Source organism: Pipistrellus kuhlii, unplaced genomic scaffold (genome assembly GCF_014108245.1).
Source record: "Pipistrellus kuhlii isolate mPipKuh1 unplaced genomic scaffold, mPipKuh1.p scaffold_m20_p_7, whole genome shotgun sequence".
NCBI lineage: Eukaryota > Metazoa > Chordata > Mammalia > Chiroptera > Vespertilionidae > Pipistrellus > Pipistrellus kuhlii.
This window is the reverse complement of record NW_023425573.1, coordinates 30,565,112-30,589,656: the sequence shown is the minus strand read 5'-3', so window position 1 is coordinate 30,589,656 and position 24,545 is coordinate 30,565,112. Positions and strand designations below refer to the sequence as shown.

The window sequence follows — 24,545 nt, the reverse complement described above, 5'->3', positions numbered from 1 at the left end:
TCCTCAGCCGCGTCTGCACAATGGGCCGAATTCGTCCCGGCGTCGCCTCGCAAACTTAGCCTGTGAAAGGGGACTCCTCCAGTTAACACTCAGCTCAGGGCGGGCTCAGCGCGGGTCACCGGCGCTCGTGCCGGGGGGCCGTCTCCGCCGCCGGTGCCGAGAGAGCCGGTGGAGACCGCGGACGCCGACCCAACACAGGCAGGCGCCGCAGTCTTTCTCTCAGTCCTCGGCCCCGCAGGCGCGCTAGGTCCGTGAGGGAGTCGTCCCGCCTCCAGGGCGAGGCAGCTGAGAGGCGAGCTCCGCGCTGCTCAGCCTTCTCAATTCCGAGAAAGAAGGAGCGGGCGACTGTTGGACCGGGTTGGAGGAGGCGCTGGCGCCCCTCAGGCGCCGTATGAGCCTGGTGCGTCCTTAGCTACCGTTAGCGCGGGCTTCCTCCCTCAGGCTCGCTAATTCCCGTCTACAGGAGCCAGTGATTGGTCTACGGGACCTGTCAATCAGCGTGAGTTGCTCTACGATTGGCTGGCAAGACTGGAGGCCAAGAACGGTTTCCTCGTGGCGGGGTACTCGGTCAGTCGGGTGTCGTTCATCGGCTCCAGGTGAGATACCTGCGCTCGGGAGGGGAGGCCCGGGCTCCGCGGGGCCCAGGCGCGGCCCTGGGACGAGCCAACCTGAGTTCTGTGTCCCCGCCGCTGCCGGCTTCCCTCCGTGCGGCTCCCGCCCGGGGCCCGCCGTCCTGCTGCCGTTTGTCCTGGGCCCGGGCCTCCCTGGTCCTCCGTGACTCCGCCTCTGCCCAGCCCTTCCCGCGCTCAGTCCTCCCCTGGAGTTAACTGGGCGCTTTATCCATTATTATTATTATTTTTTTTTAGTTTTATTTTTAGAAGATATGACTTTGGTAAATATTTATTTATTTAAATATATTTTATTGATTTTTTACAGAGAGGAAGGGAGAGGGATAGAGAGCCAGAAACATCGATGAGAGAGAAGCATCAACCAGCCGCCCCCTGCACACCCCACACCGGGGATGTGCCCGCAACCAATGTACATGCCTCTGACCGGAATGGAACCCGGGACCCCTCAGTCCACAGGCCGTCGCTCTATCCACTGAGCCAAACCGGTTTTGGCTTTATCCATTATTATTGCCTGCCCTCCGGGATGGGGAGCTCTAGAACCGAGGCCGCGGGTCTTGCTCAGCTGCGGACGGTGCCAGGCACGTAGGAGCTTTTCAGTAAACGTGGGACGAATGCGTGAGCTGTGGGTACACACCGCGGATTCCCGTCATCTTCACTTGGATGTCCCAAGCACGACCGGCTTTCTCCTTCATTTTACCGTCACCAGTTTTTCATTTCCAGAGAATGGCAGTGGCCTGCGTTGAAAATTCATGAGTGGTCTTGATGCCTTCCATTCCCTCACCTCATCACCCAGTATGGATGATAGTTCTGTCGAGTTTTTCCTTATGGGTTCCCCTCGACATCTTTCTGCCATTGCTTTAATGTCAGACTTCATAATTTCTTGCCTGGATCACTGTAACCTTTCTCTCCCCATCTCCCCCCAACCTTGCTCTTGGAGCGTGTCTGGTCTCGGTGCTCCCGAGCACAGAGGTCATTAAAGTGAATCTTAGGATGAGATCCAGACTTATTGGGCCGGTATAAGAGGGCTGTGGGCATCTTTGATCTGTGGTGGTTCTGCCTGAAAGGCTTTATTCACTCTGCTGGTGCCTCCTCGAGGAACCCCTTGCTTTCACCCAGCAGCCATTGTCATGGATATTGTTTAGGATAGTGGTCAGCAAACCTCCGCCCTGGAGCCACATGTGGCTCTTTGGCCCCTTGAGTGTGGCTCTTCCATAAAATACCACGTACCCTAATTAAGTTAGTAACAATGTACCTACCTATATAGTTTTAAGTTTAAAAAATTTGGCTCTCAATAGAAATTTCAATTTGTTGATACTTGGCTCTGTTGATTAATGAGTTTGCCGACCACTGGTTTAGGATGCTTGATGAAAGAAAAAGATGCAGTCTCAAAATGGCTCTGATGGCCAATAAAGTCATTGGCCCCCAAACCTGCAGTCCAGAGGAGGGTAGATTTTAGGGTGGGATCATTGGTGGTGCACAGTGACATTCTTGCCACTTTGTACTCTGCTGTCCACGTGTGGGCTTCATCCTGAGGCAGGTTCTGCTCTTGGTTGTACAGCAGGTGGTGGGGACAGTTGGGGCTATTTGCTTCCTAGCTTGTGTTCTAGTGGCACAGAGATGGTTGTTTCCAGAAGTTCACCCATAAGAGGAAGGAGTGCTTTCCAAAAGCTCCCTGCAAAGCTCCTTGTTTCTGTTTGTTCTGAGCAGGGTCACTTACTCCTTCTGGAATCCAAACTGGCAACAGGAATAGGATTATTCTAAGGCACCATGAAGTCCTCTCTGTTCAGCTTCCCATGATAATCCCCCTTCACTCTGGTCTCCACACCACCACCCCAACAACAAACTGCCATTGCTTAAAACACACACACACAAAACTATTCTAAATACCTAAGCCTGGACTTGCACACACTTCTGGTTGCTGTTTGACTCAAAATTAACCCTGAGAAAAAGAAGTGATCTACAAGAGGTATGAAGTCAAGCTCTGTGCTTAGAGGCCAGAGGCACTGGGAGGCTCCAGTCCCTGGGGTTGGGATATGCCATGCAGTGCTAAGCTGGCCCATGAAGGACCACAGACAGTGCAGAAAGCACAAAGGGAAAAGGATTTGTCTTTCCCGCATCTGCTGGTTTATCAATTTAAGGCTAATCATTTCTTTTCATGAAACAAAATTTCTTGCCTTATGGAGGCTTCACATTCCCCTCGCCCCCTGATTCTTGTTACTTTTATAAAGTAAAGTTTTATAACATTTACAATGTAAGTCTGAAGCTGTAATGAAGTCTTCTGTGTTTTGTCTGTAGATTGGTTGAAGAAGTAGAACACTAGGATAGTGTCATAGTTACTTATTTTAGAAATTATTAGGACATTAAATATTGCTACTTGAACAAAAGCAATACATTCTGAGCATTTCTTATTTATTTTCTAGCTTCCTACTCATTCAGCTATTGCTTTTCAGGATCCCATGCTGGATGTATATGTGTATATAAAACGTCTCTGAATTTTTAGTACGTACAGTTGCCTCATACAAAAGGATAAATTCAGTATTAGTTGTACATCATAACAGAAAAGTGAATCATTTAAACCCGCCACCCAAATTTGGAACCAGGGGACCCTATGCCATTGTGTCCTTCCTCACCATGCCAGCTTGTTGCTGGACCCACAGAGGAAACCTCTGCCTGAAGTTTGGATGATGCAGGCTCTGGGTGGGCATTTCGCCCGGGCCCTAGGACTCCTCACTTCTCAAGCCCCTGGTCCAGACCTCTAGGTGGTTTTTCTGTACTGTAGTTACATAAGGTGGAGCCATCGGAGGAAAGTCAGTGAAGGCCATGTGGAATTTTTCTGTATTTTTTTTTTATATCTGCATGAAAATCCACAAATATCTAAAAATAAAAAGTTCAAGACATAAATCTCTGCTGTGGTGCATCTCTAGACTCTCAGCCTTGGCCTTACATAGCTGTTATTAGAAGCTCCGTTAACCACTTGATTCATGGCAATGATAATGTTCCTCTTGACCTGAGAGCATTTTCAGCCCTCTCCCAGTCTGGTCTGTTTCCCCTCATTTTTTCCCTTCCCATCTCTTCCTCTGTATGCTACTGAAGAGCTCCTTTTAGCAGACTTTGGTTCAACTATCCTCATGTAGGCTTTGACCCAGAGGGCTGTTTGGGGCTGAGCTTAATGCAGCCTTGGGAAGAATAATGTGGTAAAACTGTCTTCACCTTCTTGCATTGCAGAAATTGATTAGGGTCTCCTTGTTTTCTAGTTGACGGCTGTTCCCACGGCCTACCATCTCTCAATGGAGGACAGAGGCTCACCTGCCTTGGAAAAGGACTGGAAGTGTCCGTGTAGGAACCCATCCTCGTTGGCATCCTCCGAGGGCCCTGCTGTGCAGACCTCCCCCCAGCTCAGCAAGTCTATGTCCTCGGCCCACAGACACCTGAGCAGAAGGAATGGGCTCTCGAAACTCTGCCAGAGCAGGATGACACTCTCCGGTGACTACCTCCTTGTGGTCATAGGGCATCTCGTCTCTGTTTTTGATCCCCTAGACTAGGGGTGTCGAACTCAATCAGAGAAGGGGCCAAAATCTAAAATCCAGCCTAAATCGCGGGCCGAATGGTTTACTGAACAGTCATAAACTGTCATTGTGATGGAAACGCAGCGGAATGCAGTGATGACAGCGCGGTGCGGGCCACATTGCAAGGCCTGGCGGGACAGATTTGGCCCGCGGGCCTTGTGTTTGACAAATGTGCCCTAGAGGGAGGGACTGACAATACTGAGATGGGGCAGTTGCTGGAGCCAGGAGGGGAGCAGAGGTTCTGAGGCTGAGCCTTGGCAGTGTGAGAGGCTGTGAAGGGGAGGGGCAGGGTGCTGTATTGAGGGCAGGGTAGGATGTGGGAGCAGCTGGGGAAGCCACTGGAGGTGTTGCCAAGAGCAGACTTTCTGGAGGTGAGGAGCAACTGGTTTAGCAGAATGGAGGGAGAGGACTGGAGACAGCAGGTAGTACTTGAATTAGAGAATTTCTGGGAACAAGAGATAGGGCAGCAGTGGGATCTGGAATGACAGACGAGGGAGAGTGCCCTTTGGCTGGCTGGTGGATAGGGACCTCAGAGTGTTATTTACACTGAAATGTTGAGCTCTGAGGTACACAGCTCTGCTGACTATGGAGCCCCTGGGGCTGGCTTAGGTGGACTGGGGACTATTAGCACATGAATCAGCTCTACAGGTTAGTCCTTTTGCAGGGGTTGGAGGTGAGGGCTGTGGGCTTTGTGTGTTTCAGAAGCAAGCTCCTGGTAGTCAGGGACTCTAAAGCTTCCTTTTCTTTCCAGAAGACAGATGGACTTCCTATTGTCTCTCGTCACTGGCTGCCCAAAACATTTGCACAGGGAAAGTGCAGTGCCCAGCCATGGCCGAGCAGGCAGACCCAGCTGGCTTCCTGGGCAGCACGTCCTGCTGCTCATTGCTGCGTGGCTTGTCCTCGGGATACTCCACGCCCTTGCTCCCGTCCCCTGCGGGCAACCCCAACAAGGCCATCTTCACGGTGGACGCCAAGACCTCAGAGGTATTTGTTGCGCTTTGTGATACAGCGATGGGTTTGGGGTCTGTGCCTTCAACCTGTAACCTCAATTCGAAGTATTTGTGCATTTAAGTGCAATTAAAAAAATGTTTGGTTTTACTTCTATAGTAACAACAGAGATATGAATTTGGAGACCCAAATGTGACTCAATCAAGCACATTGACTCAGGGAGATGATGAGGCCTGTTATTTATTTGTGCTTGCTGAAGTGTTGGCTGAACTGAAATAAGAACAATGTTCAATATTTGAGCTAAATATGTTGGCATGAATGCACATTTTTATATACAAAGAATTGAAACTGTTGGAAGTGTGGCTCATGTCCCATTATTGCCTCCTAGTCTTTATATATATATATATATATATATATATATATATATATATATATATATATATATATTTTATAGATTTTTTACACAGAGGAAGAAAGAGGGATAGAGTTAGAAACATTGTGAGAGAGAATCATCGATCAGCTGCCTCTTGCACACCCCTCACTGGGGCTGTGCCCGCAACCAAGGTACATGCCCTTGACTGGAATCGAACCCGGGACCTTTTAGTCTGCAGGCCGACGCTCTATCCACTGAGCCAAACCGGTTTCAGCAGCTGCCTCCTAGTCTTGATGACATGCCCATCTTGTCAGGGGAGATTCTCCTTTCCACTTGGTCAGACACAGAGCATCTCTGTGTGAGCCTGCTCATGGTAGATGGTGGGGAGAGGATGGGTCTCCCTCCACTGAGGGTGCCCAAGCCACCTTCTTCTCACCGCTCTGGGCGTTAAAGATGCTGCTGGTAATGCTGGTGCCTTCACTCTGCCATACTCAGATCCTTGTTGCCAACGACAATGCTTGCCGGCTCCTGGGATACAGCAGCCATGATCTGATAGGTTTGAAGCTCACGCAGTTCTTCCTGAAGCCAGACTGCGATGTGGTGGAAGCGCTCAGCGAGGAGCATGTGGAGGCTGACGGCCACGCTGCTGTGGTGTTTGGCACAGTGGTGAGTCTGGGCTTATGGACTGGCTGCCGGCTGGAACGTGCAGCCTGGGGAGCAGCAGGGGTGTGGTGAGGACACCACAGGAACAGAAGCCACTGCTGCTGGCCTGGTGCTGCTCATTTGGGAGTAAGCCTGCAGCACCACCTCAGGTTCCCAAGACAGAAACATGCTTTTACTGTTTGGTGTTGCTGGGGGTCTGGCTTGTGGGATGTGTCCAACCCGGCTTTTGATGGGTTGAACTGCATGTTGGTGAGCTCTGGGTCTCAGGCACTGGAAGATTAGATGAGATCTAATACACCAGAAAAATTACCTGTCCTAGGGACGGACTGCTGAGAAGAGGAAGATATTCAGCATGTATTGTGTCTGTTTCTTTAAGAAATTACAGATACCGCTGATAATAAAATTTACTCTTTTGGCAGAATTTTCACTCAAAGATTGTAAAGTTTAGTATCAGAAACCTTGTTTGTACTTTATTTACACAAAATACAGGCAGGTGAGCAGAGCTTGAAAATACCACGTGCTTAGAATGGGAAGGGCCTGGCCAAGGGGGAGGGGTAGACTGCAGGTGCAGCTTGTCCCTGTCCACAGGTGGACGTTGTGAGCAGAAGCAGGGAGCGGATCCCAGTGTCCGTGTGGATGAAGAGGATGAAGCAGGAGCCTCGCTTGTGCTGTGTGGTTGTGCTGGAGCCCGTGGAGAGGGCATCAGCCTGGGTCTCTTTCCAAAGTGATGTAAGTTTCTTGAGTCTGACCTCGCATCTTCTCTCCAGTGCATCACACACGCTGTTTCTACCATGTGCCTCTAGGCCGCAACAATGTGAGGATTCTGGAGGTTGCCCCCATCTGCTGAGTCCCTTAGTAATTGTTCCCTTGGGCAAAGAACCTTATCTCCCCGTGTCTCAGTTTCCTCATCTGCAAAATCAGGATATAATTGTAACCACTCATGGGATTGCTTTAACACTTCAATGAAATAGTATACATATAGCCCTCAGGATGGTGGCTGCACAGCAGATGTGAGCTGTGGTCATCGTACTAGCTGATGAGCTTCTGCAGTATGCTGGGATTTGCAGATCCCTCCAGATTAAACAGTTTAGGTCCATGTGGCAGGAGGAGCCAGCTGACCTGTTGTTAGAAGTCCATTTGTTATGTACCTTTTGCAGGAGGAGTAGCTTGAAGGTGTCAATGAGGTTCAGTGAAGTTTGAAGCTGAAGTACAAGAAGCTGTTATTACAGCCAGTTGGTGTAGCTCAGTGGTTGAGCATCAACCTATGAACCAGGAGGTCATGGTTTGATTTCTGGTCAGGGCATGTGTCTGGGTTGCAGGTTTGGTCACCAATAGGGGGCATGCTGGAGACAGCTGATCAATGATTCTCTCTCATCATTGATGTTTCTTTCTTTCTCCCTCTCCCTCTCTGAAATCATTAAAAATATATTTAAAGAAAAAAGAAAGAAGCTGTTATTATAACACTGCCTTTTCCTCCAAGGGAACGATCACGTCCTGTGACAGTGTCTTTGCCCATCTGCACGGCTACGAGTGTGGGAACGAGGTGACTGGGCATCGCATCACAGACCTGATCCCTTCCGTGCAGCTCCCTGCACCTGGCCAGCCTATCCCACAGGTGGGGCCTTGACCGTCTGCTCTGCCTTCCCTGGGAGGTTGAGGGCGGGAGAAGGGTACAGGGGTGAAGGGGGTACAGGGAGCTGGATGTTGAGGTGACCCCATGCCAGGCATGTGATAGATGATCTAAAGCAGCAGAGACTCAGAGCTCAGCGATGAGATGCGATCTGTTTAGTGGTGCATTTTTCTTTCAGAATCTCAAGATTCAAAGGTCTGTTGGAAGAGCCAAGGATGGTACCACCTTCCCGCTGAGCATAAAGCTGAAACCTAAGCCCAATAGCAAGGATCTAGAAGCCGGCCAGGCGGCCTCTGAGCAAGGTTACTCGGCGTCCATCTGGGTGTTCTCCACCATCAGTGGCCTTATCACCCTCCTGTCGGACGGGACCATCTATGGCATCAATCACAGCTTCGCACTGATGCTGTTTGGTTATGGGAGGACCGAGCTCCTAGGCAAGGTGGGCTCTCCCTGCATGGCTGGCCACTCCCCTCTGGGGAAGTTGGTCTGGGTTGGACGGTGAGGGTGTGCATTGGTCCCTGGTCCTGTGCTTCCACGTCTTTCAGTCCGACTGCTGGCTTCACTCGGCATGGGGGCCGAGAGGGATTCACGGTACCACTCCCCTGCTCGATTTTTCTAGACCCCAGTGAGCATTCTGACCCTCTGGACCATCTCCAGAGCCACCCTAGCCGAGGGAGGGAGCTATTGTCTCACAGCTTCATCCTGATCGAGTCTGGTCTAAGAGACTGGACTAGGGTGTGTGTCACAGCTGTGGGCATTTGCTCTGAACCCTCAGATCAGGGCTTGTCTGCTTCTCCCTGACTGCCCTGGGAATTATTGGGGAAGCCTGCTGTTCAAAGGAAGGTGTTTCTGTGACCTTCCTTGGTTGCGCTCTCTCTCAGTTCCCTGCACATGGGAGGTAGAGGTCCCTGAGTACCAGGGGCCAAGCTCCAGGGTTGGTCATTACCCCTTTTTTCTTACCCAAAACTGCTGAGTGGTTCTGCACCAGTTATTGAAAACAAACCTCCTCAAACTTAGTGCCCAGGTGACAATCATGTGTTCTGGTTACAAGTTGGTCCTTTGACCTGAGTTGTAAGTGGAACAGCGATTCTATTCCAAGTGGTGTTGGCTAGGGGTGATGTCCTCCCCGGGCTCAGGGTTCAGTTGAAGTTAATGGAGACTTAGTTGGCATGATTTTTGGACAAGGGATTCTGCAGGAGTGTTGAGGACAGCAGGTTCCTTCAGGGAGTGTGTGGGTGAGAGCATGTTCTGGATTTACATGACCAAGGGCAGCCCGGGGGTCAGGGCCACATGCAGATCAGAGGAAGTGGCTGTCCTTGCTGTCCGGGGCCCAGGACCCCCACATTGGGGCCATGGTCGGTGCAGCGCAGGACCCTGCTGGATTCTGGGAGTTAATTTCCTACTGCCCGAGGCCCTTTGTTCTTTTATGCCAGGACATTGGAGTAGGAAGCTTGTAAACATGGGCTTCCAGGCTTGAGGAGTACTTGGGGCAAATTCAGGAAGTGTGTAGATACCCGAATAGTTAGCTTTGGAGTGTGTTAGTTTTCTCTTTTTCACAAGAAAAAGGCAAAAAGTCATGAGTTCCATGTTGATTTTGAGCATTAGAGGATTTTCAGGCCTTTCAGATCTCCCTCACCTGAAGGAGTGATACTCCAGAGACTGGGCACCTTGTTTCTGTTCCCCCTCTAGGAGGGATGGTGGGGGGTGCAGCAGGTCTGGACTCTTGCCTTTTCTGAGTGTTGCTGTTTGTTTTCTAGAACATCACTTTCCTGATCCCTGACTTCTACCATATGGACCTTGTATCTGAGGGCTACTTACCACTGCCAGACCTGGTCAGCCACCTGAACATGGGAAACCAGAGTGGGCCTGAGGAAACGACTGTGGACCCCCTGGCGGGCTGGAGCACGGCTGAGTGTGAGCCCGGGGCCTCCTTCCAAGGAGCCTGCCTGAACCTCCATTGGGGACAGAAGGGAGCCGGGGCTTGGGTGTGCTAGATGAGATGGGGAGAGATCAGGGTTTGTGTAGGTTGGATTGTGTTCTTCTGTTTCTGATGGGTCTTCAGTGTTTTCTGGGGACAGGACATGTGTATGTCCCACTAATATGTTAGCAGGGAGAGGACCAGAACTCCCCCACGTGCCTGTCATAAGTTCTCACAGGCCTGCATGCAAGATGCCATAGCTAATTGACTGTCTTTTGTAAGTAAGTCTATGTAGTTTTATGCAGTTTGAGGCCTGATGTAGCATATCAAGTTAACTTGATGTAAAACAGTCACAGTAGGATTTCTTTTTAAAAAAATATATATATGGGGGGGGGCAATGTTAAAATATGTACACAGATAATAATTTAATTAAAAAAAAATATATATATATTTATATATGTATTTTATTGACTTTTTTACAGAGAGGAAGGGAGAGGGATAGAGAGCTAGAAACATCGATGAGAGAGAAACATCTATCAGCCGCCTCCTGCACACTCCCCACCAGGGATGTGCCCGCAACCAAGGCACATGTCCTTGACTGGAATCGAACCTGGGACCCTTGAGTCCGAAGGTTGACGCTCTATCCACTGAGCCAAACCGGTCAGGGCAGGATTTCTTTATCTTGTTAATTTTTTTAATCCTCACCCCAGCAGTGAGGATATTTTTTCCATTGATTTCAGAGAGAGTGGAAGGGAGGAGAGAGGGGGAAAGGGAGAAAGGTGGGGGAGGAGAGAGAGAGAGAGAGATTGATGTGATGAAGACACATTGGTTGGTTGCCTTCTACATGCAATCTAGGTATGTGCCCTGACCAGGAATTCAACCCACAAGCTTTCAGTGTACGGGATGATGCTCCAACCCAGTGGCCGGCAAACTGTGGCTCAGGAGCCACATGCAGCTCGAGAGCCGAGGTTTGCCACTCTGTTGACTAATGAGTTTGCCGACCACTGGTAGGGTAAAACACTTAAAAAACACTTTAATAATATACTTTAATAATAAAAACATTTTAATAAAATTTAATAAAAATATCTTCAACCTGAAGTCAAAACTTCTGGATAAGGGTAATGCCTTAGCAGTGGTCGGCAAACTCATTAGTCAACAGAGTGGCAAACTGTGGCTCGAGAGCCGCATGTGGCTCGCAAGCTGTAGTTTGCTGACCACTGGGTTGGAACATCGTCCCGTACACTGAAAGCTTGTGGGTTGAATTCCTGGTCAGGACACATACCTAGATTGCAGGTTCGATCCCTAGCCAGGGCATCTACGGGAAGGCTGGCAGGGCTAATTTAACATTTAAAATTACTCCCACACCTGCCCGGAGTCACACTCTATGACTTTGTTAGTGTCAGTGAGGACTAAGAGCTCATGGCTCCTGCCCTGAGTGAATCCTGCCCTGGAGCTCAGGGCTGTGGCAGCAGCTTTAGCTCTGGTTGAATGGGGAAGGAGTGGGGCACTCTGCAGCCTCCTGGGTGCTAACCTTCCCTTGACAAGGAGCGAGGAATTGCACCCCACACACTCCCTCGCAGCCTTCTCAGTGGGGGTGCTGGGTGCAGTTCTGGAAAGCTAGCAGGAGTTGGGTCACAGGGCTGTGTGGTCATCTTAGGGATGGTGTCTGTTATCCTGAGTCAGAGTGGAGCCCTAGGAGGGCTGTGGGCCGATGAGGGACCTGCTCCAACTGTGGTGTTAGTGGCACCATGCTGGCCAAGTGCTGGGCCCCGGGCAGTACAGCAGGGTGGCAGAGGGTGCTGGCCTGGACTAGGCGTCTGTGAGGTGGTTAGAAGTGACCGGATCCGGGACAGCCTTTGAACATGGGGCAGATGGAGTTTAGTAGATCAGGTTATCTCCCTCATGCCCTTGAGTCACTGGCAAATGAGGAGGTTTATCTCAGCGGGGTTGCTTTTGGGAAACACTCTTGTTGCAAATGGGAAACACTCTTTTCTGCTGTTGTTGCTAGATCCAGAGGTTAATGGCATGCCCGCTGGTGACCACATGCTGCCCCCAGACAGGACCCCAAAGCCTGCGGTAAGCCAAGAAGCTGTCACAGGGACTCAGACTCAAGAGGACACTGGAGCCCAGCTCCCATCTCCCCTCTCATCTCTGCCCACTCTGGGGTAAGTCCTCTGCAAGGTGCAGGTTACTTGGTGCTCCCTAGGAGCCTCTGTGTGACTACCCCCATTTTATCTGGAAGGAAACATTTAGGTAGGTTCCAGGAATTGATATGAGCACAGTTTTCTCATTTAAAAAATTATATGAATCTGTTCTCTTTGTGTGTGTTAAATAACAAAGTATTTTATTTAAGGGAAATACATATTAGGGAATTTGGAAAAATGAGAAATGTAGAAATAAAAAATGCCATTTTCTGTTACCGCATCCTGTTGTGCATAGCATTTTGGTGTGTTTCAACCAGTTTTATCCTTAAAAATCTGATGCGCAGCACACAGTAATGCACCACACAAGGGTGTGTGTGTGCCTGGCCTTTCTGCTCTGCCCAGGACTCAGCGCCCTCACTTCCCTAGGGTCTGGATGCAGGTCACAGGGCTATCTTTGAACTTGACCTATGCATTCCTTATGTCTGGTTTCTCTTGCTCATTGTTGTGTCTGGGAGATTTATCCACACAATTGTGTTTTCCAGTCTTCTTACAATTATTTTAAAATATGTAATATGTGAATGAATGTGCACTTTTCGAAAGAACAGAAGAATAATGGCAAAAGCAAATGTTCGGTGATTATCTCTCAATCTTTCTGAGAGGGAACCACTTTCAGCAATTGTAGTCTTCTAGACCGTTTCCCTGTGCACTTGAATATAAAATACACATGTGCTCATGTAAAGCTGCCCTGTTCCTTTAACAAAAGAGATCACTGTGCATGTTGTGCTCCTTGTGTGCATGCACACACTATGTACACAAATAGGTTACAGTGTACATGTTGTCTTCTGTGTATATGTGCACACATGCACACACTTGTGTGTCTTGAAGATTTTTGATTTTTCTCTGTGGTGCTACCTCTGAACCAGCTTTCTGTGTGACACCAGAGTTCAGGTAGATATTTCCTTGTTGACAAATGTTCCAGCTGTTTCCTGTCCTTTGCTTAGGCTCCCTGGCTTCTTCCATAACTGTGGTGTCCACTCTTGATGTTTTGAGCAGTTAACCACTCTCTCCTGGCTCATCCACAGATGAGGGAAGCTCTGCCCCAGCAGATTGTGTGCTATGAGACAGGGTCTGAGAGTGCTTGCTGCAGGTGTCTTAGATGGTAGCATGTTCCACTCTGTCCTGAGCTCCTCAGGGCCCTGCACAGCTTGTTTTCTGGGATGTGATTATGCAATGAGGGAGTCCCACTAGATGAGCCCATCCTATGTTTCAGTCGGTTGGTGAGGAAGCAGAGTGGGATCCTTAGAGTTTAGACCAGATGCTGAGACCCTGAATGAGGCACTCAGAAGCTGGGTGCCTCATTCAGGGTCATTATGTTCCTACGGTACCACCACTGGAGGTCCTGTCCTGCCATCCCCCTGTTCATCATGGCTTGCAGACTTGGCAGTGGGGGAGCAGGAGGATAGTGGCCTCCCCATACCTCCTCACTTCTTCATGGCCAGAGTTTAGTGACAGGGTGACACCTGGCTGCTGGGGAGGTGCAGGTGAAGGAGGGACAGTGCAGAGCTTGACCCTGAACTACATGGGAGAGGTTGCTCACCCTGCTTGGTAAGGGCAGTGAGGCCCTCCTGTTCAGCTGCTTTCCTGCAGATGGCCTGCAGCTCCTGTGACTGGCATAGGGCTGGTCTCTTGGCATCAGTGGATGGATGGAGTTGTAGGTGTAGCTGTAGCGAGAGGGACAGATACTTGTTGCTTGGCCTCTGCAGATCCTTGTCTCATCTCTCAGGTCCTCACAGCAACTCCCACTGCTCCTCCAAACTGCTCGCTATTTCATTCTGAGTGGGGTCCTTTGTCTCCTGTGCCTCTCTGTGAACCTCTGGTACATTTACCACATCACTGGCATGTCTGCCTAACGAGGCGGGCCACGGCCACCTCCAGTGGTCTTGGTGCCAGTGTCGCCTGGGGCTGACATCAGCCAGACCACCTGGAGGGGTGTTGACCCAGATCTCCCCACGGTTGCTCTATCTGTATGGTGGTAGCCTTTTCCTCAGTGGCTGTCACATGCTGAACATGCTTGTGGGGGTGCCAATTAAATCCCTTCTCCCTTTGCTCCTGCCTTCCATGAGGCTGCTGTGTACTGCTGACATCCATTCAGCACATGGTCCTGGTGCTCTGTGGCTTTGATTGATTAATCATTGCTAAATGTGCATTTATCTGGAAAATATGTATGTTGGTGCTTTATTTTTTAACTTGGTTACAAAATTTAATCGTTTTTTTTTTTTTTTTTGTCATAAGTTTATGTTGTTAAATGCTTTATACTTTTCTGTAATAGAAGGGAAGTTCACATGATCTCTGTTTTTGCTTCTTTCGTGGCTCCTAAGAAACTGTGCTATTTGTATTATAATCCTCAGGGAGTACAGCATCCCAGGAGGAAGCCCACCAGCCCAGGAGCAGTCATTGCCTGAGCACCAGTGGAACATTCCAGAAGGAAGCCCACCAGCCCATTGCCAGATGTCATCACCTGAGGACCAGCAGGACACTGTCCTGGAGAAGCAGGAGCCTACAGGAACAGAGATCCTATGCCAGGAGCTTTTGAGGGGAAGCAGGTCTGCCTCAGTGGTCATAAGACCCTTTGCTTCCTGTGAAGATTCTGAAGCTCTGACCCTAGCTGAGGACAGGAGCTGGGATGAAGTGTGTGGATTGTCCCAGGAAGCACAGATGGAGTGCATGGGTTTGAGCACTGCCAACCATCAGGCTGATGCTGCGGGACAGCTGGCAGGGGTGGGCCTCCCAGTGCTGTACCCTGGGTGTGGGGCTGAGTGGGGCACATCCCAGGGAAGCCCAGCTATGGCTGCCAGCCCCTTGGGGACAGCGCAACTCTCACTTCCCATACCTGCTTTGGAGGAGCAGTGGCTGGAAGCGCAGGACGACAGGGAGGAGCTGCAGACTTGCTTACTGAAGGAGCAGCTGTCCAAGCCGAACTTTGGGAGACCTCAGGACATCTCCTCCATTGAGCTGGTCCCGGCAGACCATACCTCCTTCTCCGCCCCTGTGTCGCTGTGTGACCTGGGAGGCAGAGACCTGTACAGTGGCCGCTCTGGCAGCTCCTCAGCCCGCTATGCCCTAGCCACAGACCTCCCTGGCGTCTTTGACACAGTGGAGGTCCCAGAGGCTGACGGAAATTCCTTTTTATGGAATCTCAAGGAAGTGTTTTACAGCCGGTGGGCAGATCGAACTTCTTCCAACTGTTCCTGTGCCTCGTCTGAGCTCGTGAGGACAGCCTCCCCTTCCCTGGCTGGCTCCGATGTGGATGTGAGCACTCTGCATAGGCATGGGGAACAGGTTCTGGATGACAGGGAGCTGTTGTTGCTGACTGGCACTTACTTCAGTCATGGTGAAGGCCGGCAGTTCTGTGAGCCCCATCTGGGCCACATTCAGACAGAACCATCTGATACCTCAGAATGTGAAGCTGTGAGTGGCAGAGAGAGCCGTGGCTGTGTCCTTCCCAGGTTGGGATCCAGCCCCACGCACATGTGCCCATTAGAGGAGCCCAGGCCAAGCATCCAGATCACCTCCACGCCTGTGAGAGGAGATAGCTCGGCGACGTCCGAGGCCACCAGCCTGCAGCGGGAGATCCAGGAGGGCACCTACTTGGGGAGCTGCTGCCACAAAGATGGCTCACTGCTGAGTATGTTCTGGGGGATTGTTCCTAGAGCGCAGCTGGGTGCAGGGCATCCTCATCCCAGGGTCTGATGGCTCTCCACCCTAGTATTGATAGTTTTGGCAGAAGTGATGCATTCAAGGACATGAAGTTACAAGTTATGTCTTGCACATGAGGGTTATAGTATGCGTGCGTTCCCAGGATGGGGAGCCCAGGTCCCATTGGGGCTGCAAAGCAGGGCGGGCTAAAGTCCAGGGCCAGGCTAGCTCTGGGAAGGTGTAGGGATCAGACCCATTCACTTGCCTATTTGAGGGTGATTGCTTTCCTTTCCTTGTTTTTATTTATTTTTTGATTCTCACTCAAGGATATTTAATTAATTAATTTATTTATTTATTTATTTTAGAGAGAGAGGAAGGGAAAGAGGGCCTGAGAGGGGGAGAAAGAGAAAGAGAAACATCAATATGAGAGAGAAACATCACATTGCCTCCTGTACTCACCCCAAGTGGGAATCAAAACCACAATCTTTTAGTGTACAGGAAGATGTGCCAACCAAGCCACCTGGCCAGGGCTTACTTTCTTTTCCTTTTTTAAAAGAAATATATTTTATTGATTTCTTTACAGAGAAGAAGGGAGAAAGGGATAGAGAGCTAGAAACATCAATGAGAGAGAAACATCAACCAGCTGCCTCCTGCACACCCCCTACCGGGGATGTTCCTGCAACCAATGTACATGCTCTTGACCGGAATCGAACATGGGACCTTTCAGTCCGCAGACCAACGCTTTATCCACTGAGCCAAACTGGTTTCAGCTTACTTTTTAATTTTCCTAATTAATAGGTCATATTATTTTAGCCAGTTGTTTAGGGTTTTGTGTTGTTGATTCCTAAGGCTTTTCCCCTAAACTTTAAAAACTTAAAAAATATTTGAAAAATATAAACAGAACATAAAACCATATGTAAACACCCCCTTCCCCCATAAAAACCTTTTTTGGGTATAGGATCTGGAGGCAGTGTGAAAGTGCATCTGTGCACAGGCGCAGAGCATGTGTAGTTCAGTGTAACTCAAGGCCCACAGCCAGCAAGTGTGTGTGCTTCCGCTGGGTCATTCACATTCCTCCACTGAGTCAGAGCCTCCCCCTGTTGGTATGTTGAGGGCAGGTTTTCCAGGCTTTCCTGAGTTGGCAGGTGGTTGCAGGTATCCCTGAAGTGCTTTCCTTGGCTCTGGCTGCTGTGGATATACCAAGCCTCTGGCTCCACACCAAGTGGAGGTGATGCTGCCGCTGTGCTCAGCCTGGTGCTCCCTGCCCCCCTGCCCCCCTGCCCCCTGCCCTGGGTATTCTGTATGGTTCTGTGCTGCCCAAGGTGTGTGCTTGTTTCATCATGATTGTCGTCTTGGTGAAGTCAGCGGAGGGCTGTGCGTTCTCACCTTCCCCTCAGGTGTTCAGTTTGAGGTGAAGCGGGTAGAGCTCCAAGGCCCTGCTCCCCTGTTCTGCTGCTGGCTGGTGAAAGACCTCCTACACAGCCACCTGGCCTCGGCCACTCGTACCCAACTGTTGCTGGCCAGCCTGCCCAGCTCCACGCACTCCGCGTGTGAGCATCCTGGATCCAGCCCAGGGGAGGTGGGTATGTGTAGTTTGCTCTGCCTTGCAGTTGCCTGTCTGCATGGAAGTGTCTTCCTATCAGCATCTCTTTCTGTTTCTTCTGGGAAGGATGGGAGGAGGCTTTTTAACCCTGTCTTCTAATGTCCTGTGTACTAGTATTAATCAACATGTAGGGTTTCAAATCTGCATGTGCCCATGTGCAGGATGGGGTGTGAACATGCTTCAATGTGGGTGCTAGTTTGACTCTCAGGCTGGGTTCCCAGGGGCCTGGGAGGGATGGGCTACACAGGGGTTGGTTTCTGCTGTCCCCACAGCTGCAAGGTATGGTGGGGTAATGCACCCATCTGCTGCCGCCCCCTTTCCGATGGTTACATGTGGCCCCTCATACCTTCCTTCACCCATACAGATGCTCAGAAGCAGACCGTGGTTTGAGGAGCCCCCCAAGGCAGGAGAGTTGGAGGGGCTGGCAGCCTGTGAGGGTGCGTACTCTCAAAAGTACAGTACGCTGAGCCCACTGGGCAGCGGAGCCTTTGGCTTCGTATGGACTGCTCTGGACAGGGATCAGAATAAGGAGGTACTTGGGCCCTTGGGGTAGGTGGGGTTGGACCATCTTGGGTGATCCCATACCTCTAGTACTCATGTCTACATGCTGGGACTCAGTGGGTAGTAGTCCTCTGTGTGCAGCACGAGGCCGGCCCTGCTTGGGGTCTGGATGCTGGGAGGAGGTCTCAAAGCAAACACACTCAACCCTAGCCGTCCCTCTGGCTGCTTCAGACACCATGAATGGCATCCATGCTCCTTCATGCACGAGGACTACATCTTCTTGACTTCCAGGTTCAGACCTGCAGGGTTTCTTCCCTGGCTGGTGATCCTGGCCATTTCACATATCTGCTGCTGGGTGAGCCTCAGAGCCAGTCCTATTGAGGTAGCTGGAAGTGGCCAGTATGCGTGTGATTTGGGGATGTGGTGACAGTGCTGCCTGTCCCTGCGAACAGTGCCTGGTGTTCCATGCCAGCCTGCCAAGTCCTGGGAGGGCCATGCTTGCTGGAATTGATCAGAGCTGCATGCTTGGGCTGATGTTTGGTCAGAAGTCTACAACTGTCTTCCTGCTTCTGACCACTGTTCAGTGGGTTCCTAGATGAATGATCATTCCTCTGTGGTCATGACAATTGTCTCTCCTTTTCTGTTTGTATCTCCTCAACTTTTTTCCCCCTCATAACTGGGGCAGGACCTGCAGAGCCGATGAAATGACAGGTATGCCACAGGTCTCCTGTTTCCCTGCCCTTCACAGACACCCCTTTTCTTTTCTTTCTTTCTTTCTTTTTTTTTTTTTTAATAAATCTTTATTGTTCATATTATTACAAATGTTCCTCATTTTTTTCCCCTCCATTGCTCCCCTCCACCAGGTTCCCACCTCACCCTCTGCCCTTTCCCCACCCCCATTGTTCTCATCCATAGGTGCACAATTTATGTTCAGTCTCTTCCTGCACCCCAAACTCCCCTTTTCCCCGAGAATCATCAGTTCACTCCCCTTCCATACCTCTGATTCTATTATATTCACCAGTTAATATTGTTCATCAGATTATATATATACATATTATTGATTTTTTACAGAGAGGAAGAGAGAGGGATAGAGAGTTAGAAACATCGATGAGAGAGAATCATCTATCAGCTGCCTCTTGCACAACCCTTACTGGGGATGTGCCCACAACCAAGGTACATGCCCTTAACTGGAATTGAATCTGGGACCCTTCAGTCCCCAGGCCGATGCTCTACCCACTGAGCTAAACCGATTTCGGCATCATCAGATTTTTTTTTTAATTCCCTTGGTTTTTAGATTCACTTGTTGATAGTTACGTATTTGTTGTTCATAATTTTTATCTTTATTTTCTTCCTCTTCCTAAAGAACTCCCTTCAGCAGTTCATATGATTCTGGTTTGGTGGTGATGAACTCCTTTAGCTTTTTTTTATTTGTGAAGCTCGTTATCTGGCCTTCGATTCTGAGTGATAGCTTTGCTGGGTAGAGTATTTTTGGCTGTAGGTTCTTGCTATTCATCTCCTTGAATATTTCTTTTTTTTTTAATTTTTTTTTTTTAATATATTTTTTTTTATTGATTTTGTACAGAGAGGAAGGGAGAGAGATAGAGAGTTAGAAACATCGACGAGAGAGAGTCATCGATCAGCTGCCTCTTGCACACCCCCTACTGGGGATGTGCCCGCAACCAAGGTACATGCCCTTGACCGGAATCGAACCCGGGACCCTTCAGTCCCCAAGCCGACGCTCTATCCATTGAGCCAAACCGGTCCCGGCTCCTTGAATATTTCTTGCTATTCCCGTCTAGCCTGCATGGTTTCTGTTGAGAAATCAGCTGACAATTGTATGGGTGCTCCTTTATAGGTAACTACCTGCTTTGCTCTTGCTGCTTTTAATATTCTCTCTTTGTCTTTTGCTCTTGGAATTTTAATTATGATGTGTCTTGGTGTGGTCCTCTTTGGATTCCTTTTGTTTGGGGTTCTGTGCACTTCCTAAACTTGTAAGTCTATTTCTTTCACCAAATGGGGGAAGTTTTCTGTCACTATTTCTTCCAGTATGTTTTCAGTATCTTGCTCTCTCTCTTCTTCTGGGACCCCCATAATTCTGATGTTGGTTCGCTTGAAGCTGTCCCAGAGGTTTCTTACATTATCTTCAACTTTCTGGATTCTCTTGTCTTCTTGCTTCTGCAGAGGAGTGTCTTCTGGCTCTTTATGTTCCAAAGCTTTGACTTGATTCTTACGATCTTCCATTCTGTTTTTAGGACTCTGTATAATATTTTTTATTTCAGACAATGTATTCTTTATTTCTAGTTGATCCCTTTTCATATCCTCATAGGTCTCGTTTATCTTATCGGCCTTTTCTAGGAAATTCTTGAAAAACCTTATAAGCGTGGTTTTGAACTCTATATCCAGTTGCTTGTTGTCCTCCAGTTCTTTCATTTGTAATCTGTTTCTTTGTCTTGGCATTTTCGCTGCTTCCCTGAGTTGGTAGGTTGGCTTTGTGTGCTAAGGTGTCCTGTATGGTTCAGTGGGTCTGCCTCCCAGTTACCTGAGGTGGATACTCTTGGTGCACCCCTTTGTGGACTGTGTGTACAGCCTTGTTGTAGTTAAGTCTTGATTGTTGTTGGTATCACTGGGAGGAACTGACCTCCAGGCCAGTTGGCTGTGAGAATCAACTGTGTCTATGCCAGGATTCAGCCTTTTTCAACTAGACTTGGAAAATTGCAAAAGCCTGTGTGCTCAGCTTGGATGGGGCGGAGTTTCAGGGTGGAGCCTACAGCCTTGGCTTCCCTCAGTCCCACCCTATGAGGTTCCTGGGTCTCAGTGTTCCTCAGTGTTCCTCGGTACTCACTGCAAGCACCTCTGAGAGAAAGGTGCCTTCAAGTTTCACCCACTACCAGACAGTCTAGTCTCTCCCCCAATGAGCTTGGAACTGGGGTTCAGTGCAGTTGGAAGTGGGGTTCAGAGCAGTCCGGAGCTTTTGTCTCCTTCCCGTTAGGGCAATCCAGTGGCACAGTCAACAGTCCATCCTCTGCACGCAACGTGCGTGCCTCCGGGACTGTCTCTCGCCACTCCGCCTTATAGCCTAGATTCCCTCTGTGTGAGTCTGGGTCCCCAGGGTCTTATCCAGAACTGGGGTTCAGTGCTGTCGGAACTGGGGTTCAGTGCTGTCGGAACTGGGGTTCAGCACAGTCTGGAGCTTTTATCTCCTTCCCGCTAGGGAACGCCAGCCAGGCACTCAGTTGCCCCCTCCTCTCCGACTCCGTGCTCTCCCTGGGTGCTCACCATGTCTCCGTACCTTAGGCTTTTACAGCTTCTCTGATTTTCCTTTTGGTTTTCTCTTTCCTTCTAGTTGTAGAATTTCCAGTCAACCAACTTTCCTGTAGTTCTGGATAATGTCCACTTTGTATTTTTGTTGTATTTTTTTGAAATTGTTGTGTGAGGCTGCAGTTAGGTGTTACCTATGCCGCCATCTTGGTTTCTCCTTCCCTTTTATTTCTTGATGGATACCTTTTGTTTGAGGAGATTTTGTTTTATTTTCAGTTCATTAAATTGTTTTTTAAAGAGTGAGTGTTGAGTTTTATGAATTGTCTTTTTAGCATCTGTTGAGATGACCACGTCTGTGATTACTATTACACTTTCAGGGACTACCTATCATTCATTAAGTACTCACACCACTTTTCATATATTGATCTTGTGTTCATCAACCTTGCTGAGCATGACTAGTCTCAGAATCAATGTCGATGATGGTTTTTGACTATTTTCTAGTTCTCAGGCATCTAGTTCTATTTTCTTGCCCAGAACATCCAGTTCTCAGTTGAGAAATCAGGGTGAGATAGGGTGTTTTGGGGAGTGTCTGCTCTGAGGTCTCTGGGGCCTCCCTTTCTAGTGAGGCTGTGGCTCCTCAGCCCCTGGGCTCTGCACTGTCCCATTCACCTACTGTACATGTCCTCATGCTGCAAGGGCACATTATCATGTTCTTTCATGTCCCTGGGGCCAGGGGATTAACGTGGGGGTCCAGCCTGCTGCTGTGAGCCAGTGTGGGTACCAGGTCCCACGGGGCAGCTTTTCCCCTCTGCTTTCCTCATAGGTGGTGGTGAAGTTTATTAAGAAGGAGAAGGTTCTGGAAGATTGTTGGATCGAGGATCCCACACTTGGAAAAGTTACGTTGGAAATATCGATCCTGTCCAGAGTGGAGCACGCCAACATCATCAAGGTGGATAGTGGTTCTCTTTGAGAGACGCCCTGATGGGGCTCACGGGAGCATCCTAAACATGTCTGAGGCATCTGGGCAGTGCTGGACCCGTGTTGTCTCTTCCTAGGTCCTGGACATATTTGAGAACCAGGGCTTCTTTCAGCTGGTGATGGAGAAGCACGGTTCTGGCCTGGACCTCTTTGCGTTCATCGACCACCACCCCATCCTGGATGAGCCATTGGCCAGTTACATCTTCCGACAGGTGACTTGGCCCGGAGCTGTGTAGGGAGCGTGGGCTGGGGCGCCTTGTCCTGGAGGCTGCACTCAGCCCTCTCTGAGTTTAGCTTTCAGTTTTTGAGAAGATAATTTTGTGGTTGAAGTAGAAAAAGTGAGGTTGGAAAAGAAGGATGAGTCCAGATACCTGGAATGATTGGGGAGGTAGGGTTAATGATTAAAGTTTATTTACATACATAGATTATCCACACCAATCTCAAAGTGAGCCAACAGAGCTGTCAGACTGAGCTCTTCAACCTGCAGGTTGGATCTGGGTTTTTGCCTACAACCAGGAAACCACTGCTAACTTGTGCAGCAGCAATTATTCTGGTGCCCACTCCATGAGACTGTTAGGTTAAATGAGAGAGCACCTGTCTCTAAGGCATATGTGCAGCTCTCAGCCTGGAGGGGCATGTGGACAGGCGTGCAGCAGGGAGTCCTGGGGACGATATGTTGCAGGATGTCCTGGGTGGGGCAGGGATGTGAACAAGGCAGGTTTGCTTTTAAACTAACAGTCACTTGGAGGTGACTCAATTTCTAAAGACAACTTCCCTGAATTGACATTGCTTACTCAAGGCTATAAACTCCCAGAAGTTACTGCATTTCTGAAATTAAGTTTCTGAGGCACTTACTTAAAGTTTCAGGCACCATGGTTCTGTGCAAGGAATGTTACCTCTCTTCTAACTGTGTTGGAAGATCATATACTCGTCCGCTTTACTTCATGGCGAAGATTTATTTCTGAAATGTTTGTGGTAAAAAAAATGTCTGTCTGAGGTAACAGTAGTCACTTGTTAAAAGCTGTCGCCTAGCCCGGCAGGTGTGACTCAGTGGTTGAGTGTCAACCTATGAACCAGGTGGTTAAGGATCGACTCCTGGTCAGGGCACATGCCTGGGTTGCAGGCTCAATCCCTGGTGTGGGGTGTGCAGGAGGCAGCTGATCAATGATTATCTCTCATCATTGATGTTTCTATCTCTCCATCTCCCTTCTTCTCTGAAATCAATATATTAAAAAAAAAAAACTAAAAAAACCCTGCCACCTAACTTGTTAATTCTGGGGCTACTGATATAGGTGATTATAATATTTGATGTACAATTTTTGCAGCAAGTATCTGTAGCCCATTAGTAAATTTATATACATAATATAGTAAACAGAGTCATTTTATAGAACTATTATCATCATATATAAATATGTATACATGCCTGTTACCGGTGTCTGCCTGCTTGGTTAGGGGGTGGAGGGATGGTGAATGGGGCCTGTGACCAGTTCTCCTGGCAACTAGGACACTGGGGACTAGCAGCAGGTCTACTTTTTGTCCAGGATCAGATTCTCTTACCCCTTTGTAGTTATAAGCTTGATGAAACTTTCCTTGTTCAGATAAAATGTGTCTGTTTCCTGACTGGGCCCTGATATGTGTGTATGAACATAAGTGTGTGTGCTCATGTATATGTATGCATGTTGTAAATACATGTTTCAGTATATAAATATGTAGGTGTTTGCATACATGTATATATACCAGTAAACACATTTAATGATTGTTAGTTAACCTATCATTAGCCATTGCTTCTGGTTCAAAGTTACTCATTTGTAAATATAGTATTGTGTCTGACGATCTAAGTGACTGACTACGTCCATGAAATCACAATGCTGATGGTACAACTGGTGTCCAATTTATTGCAGCCAGAAAGTACCAATCTACTTCAGCTTACCAAACAGTTACTTTTGTTGGTGTCTGTCACCAAATGGGCAGTGTGGGCCATCCCAGGTTCAGGGGACAGTGGTGTATTATAGTCACTATCCTTTCAGAGTGCAGGCTAACACCTTGGGCTCATGGAAATTAGCTGATTCCAATGGAATTTCTCTTAGTCCATGTGGCTGACAGTCCCACATGGGTTGTAGCCAGTGTGGCTGCTGCAGCTTTTTGAGAAGCCACAGGGCCCTGGAATAGTTTGGAGATGTGGCTTCATTCTTAGCTCTGCTCCTAAACTGCTGTGTGAACTCTGCTGAACCCAACGGCCAGACTGTGGCTTTCTCTGGGGCCACTTCCCATTAGTGTCCACCCCACGCTCATTCAAGTGCTGCCACATGTCTCTGTAGCTTCTGCTTGTGGTCTTTCTTTCCTCCCAAGATGGTCATGGCGTGGGTCGGTGTGTGAGTGGATGTCTGCTGGGAAGTTTTTGTCAGTAGCACAGAGAGAGAGAGAGGACATAAGAATTTGTGTGGGAGGAAAGCGGGCAGCGGAAGTCATGGTATCGGTGATGTAGGTGAGGAGCCCTGTGGTCTGCGGCTTGGCCTGCTATCTGTGGCCACGATGCTGTCTTGTACTTAAAAATGTGAGAAGAGGGCAGATCTTTTGTTGTGTCCATGTCACAATACAGTGGTACAGTTTTAAAAGTAATATGTTCTCATTTGCTGTT

The 24,545-nt window shown here is 49.0% G+C and overlaps 1 protein-coding gene across 2 annotated transcripts in view; it reads left to right on the top strand.

The window, feature by feature from the left end:
- The first annotated feature begins 459 nt into the window (after positions 1 to 459).
- PASK (PAS domain containing serine/threonine kinase) overlaps positions 460 to 24,545 on the top strand; it is a 29,831-nt gene continuing 5,745 nt past the window's right edge. The window contains exons 1-14 of one of the 2 annotated variants that reach the window (XM_045575215.1): positions 460 to 596; positions 3,884 to 4,112; positions 4,950 to 5,179; positions 6,012 to 6,182; positions 6,768 to 6,908; positions 7,660 to 7,794; positions 7,988 to 8,248; positions 9,567 to 9,723; positions 11,736 to 11,892; positions 14,280 to 15,556; positions 16,965 to 17,146; positions 17,535 to 17,702; positions 21,753 to 21,878; positions 21,985 to 22,119. In XM_045575215.1, coding sequence (XP_045431171.1) covers positions 3,917 to 4,112; positions 4,950 to 5,179; positions 6,012 to 6,182; positions 6,768 to 6,908; positions 7,660 to 7,794; positions 7,988 to 8,248; positions 9,567 to 9,723; positions 11,736 to 11,892; positions 14,280 to 15,556; positions 16,965 to 17,146; positions 17,535 to 17,702; positions 21,753 to 21,878; positions 21,985 to 22,119 — 3,336 coding nt within the window. In that variant the 5' untranslated portion in view covers positions 460 to 596; positions 3,884 to 3,916. Of the gene's footprint in view, positions 597 to 3,883; positions 4,113 to 4,946; positions 5,180 to 6,011; positions 6,183 to 6,767; positions 6,909 to 7,659; positions 7,795 to 7,987; positions 8,249 to 9,566; positions 9,724 to 11,735; positions 11,893 to 14,279; positions 15,557 to 16,964; positions 17,147 to 17,534; positions 17,703 to 21,752; positions 21,879 to 21,984; positions 22,120 to 24,545 lie in introns of both variants that reach the window. The other variant, XM_036422361.2, reaches the window with a different exon arrangement.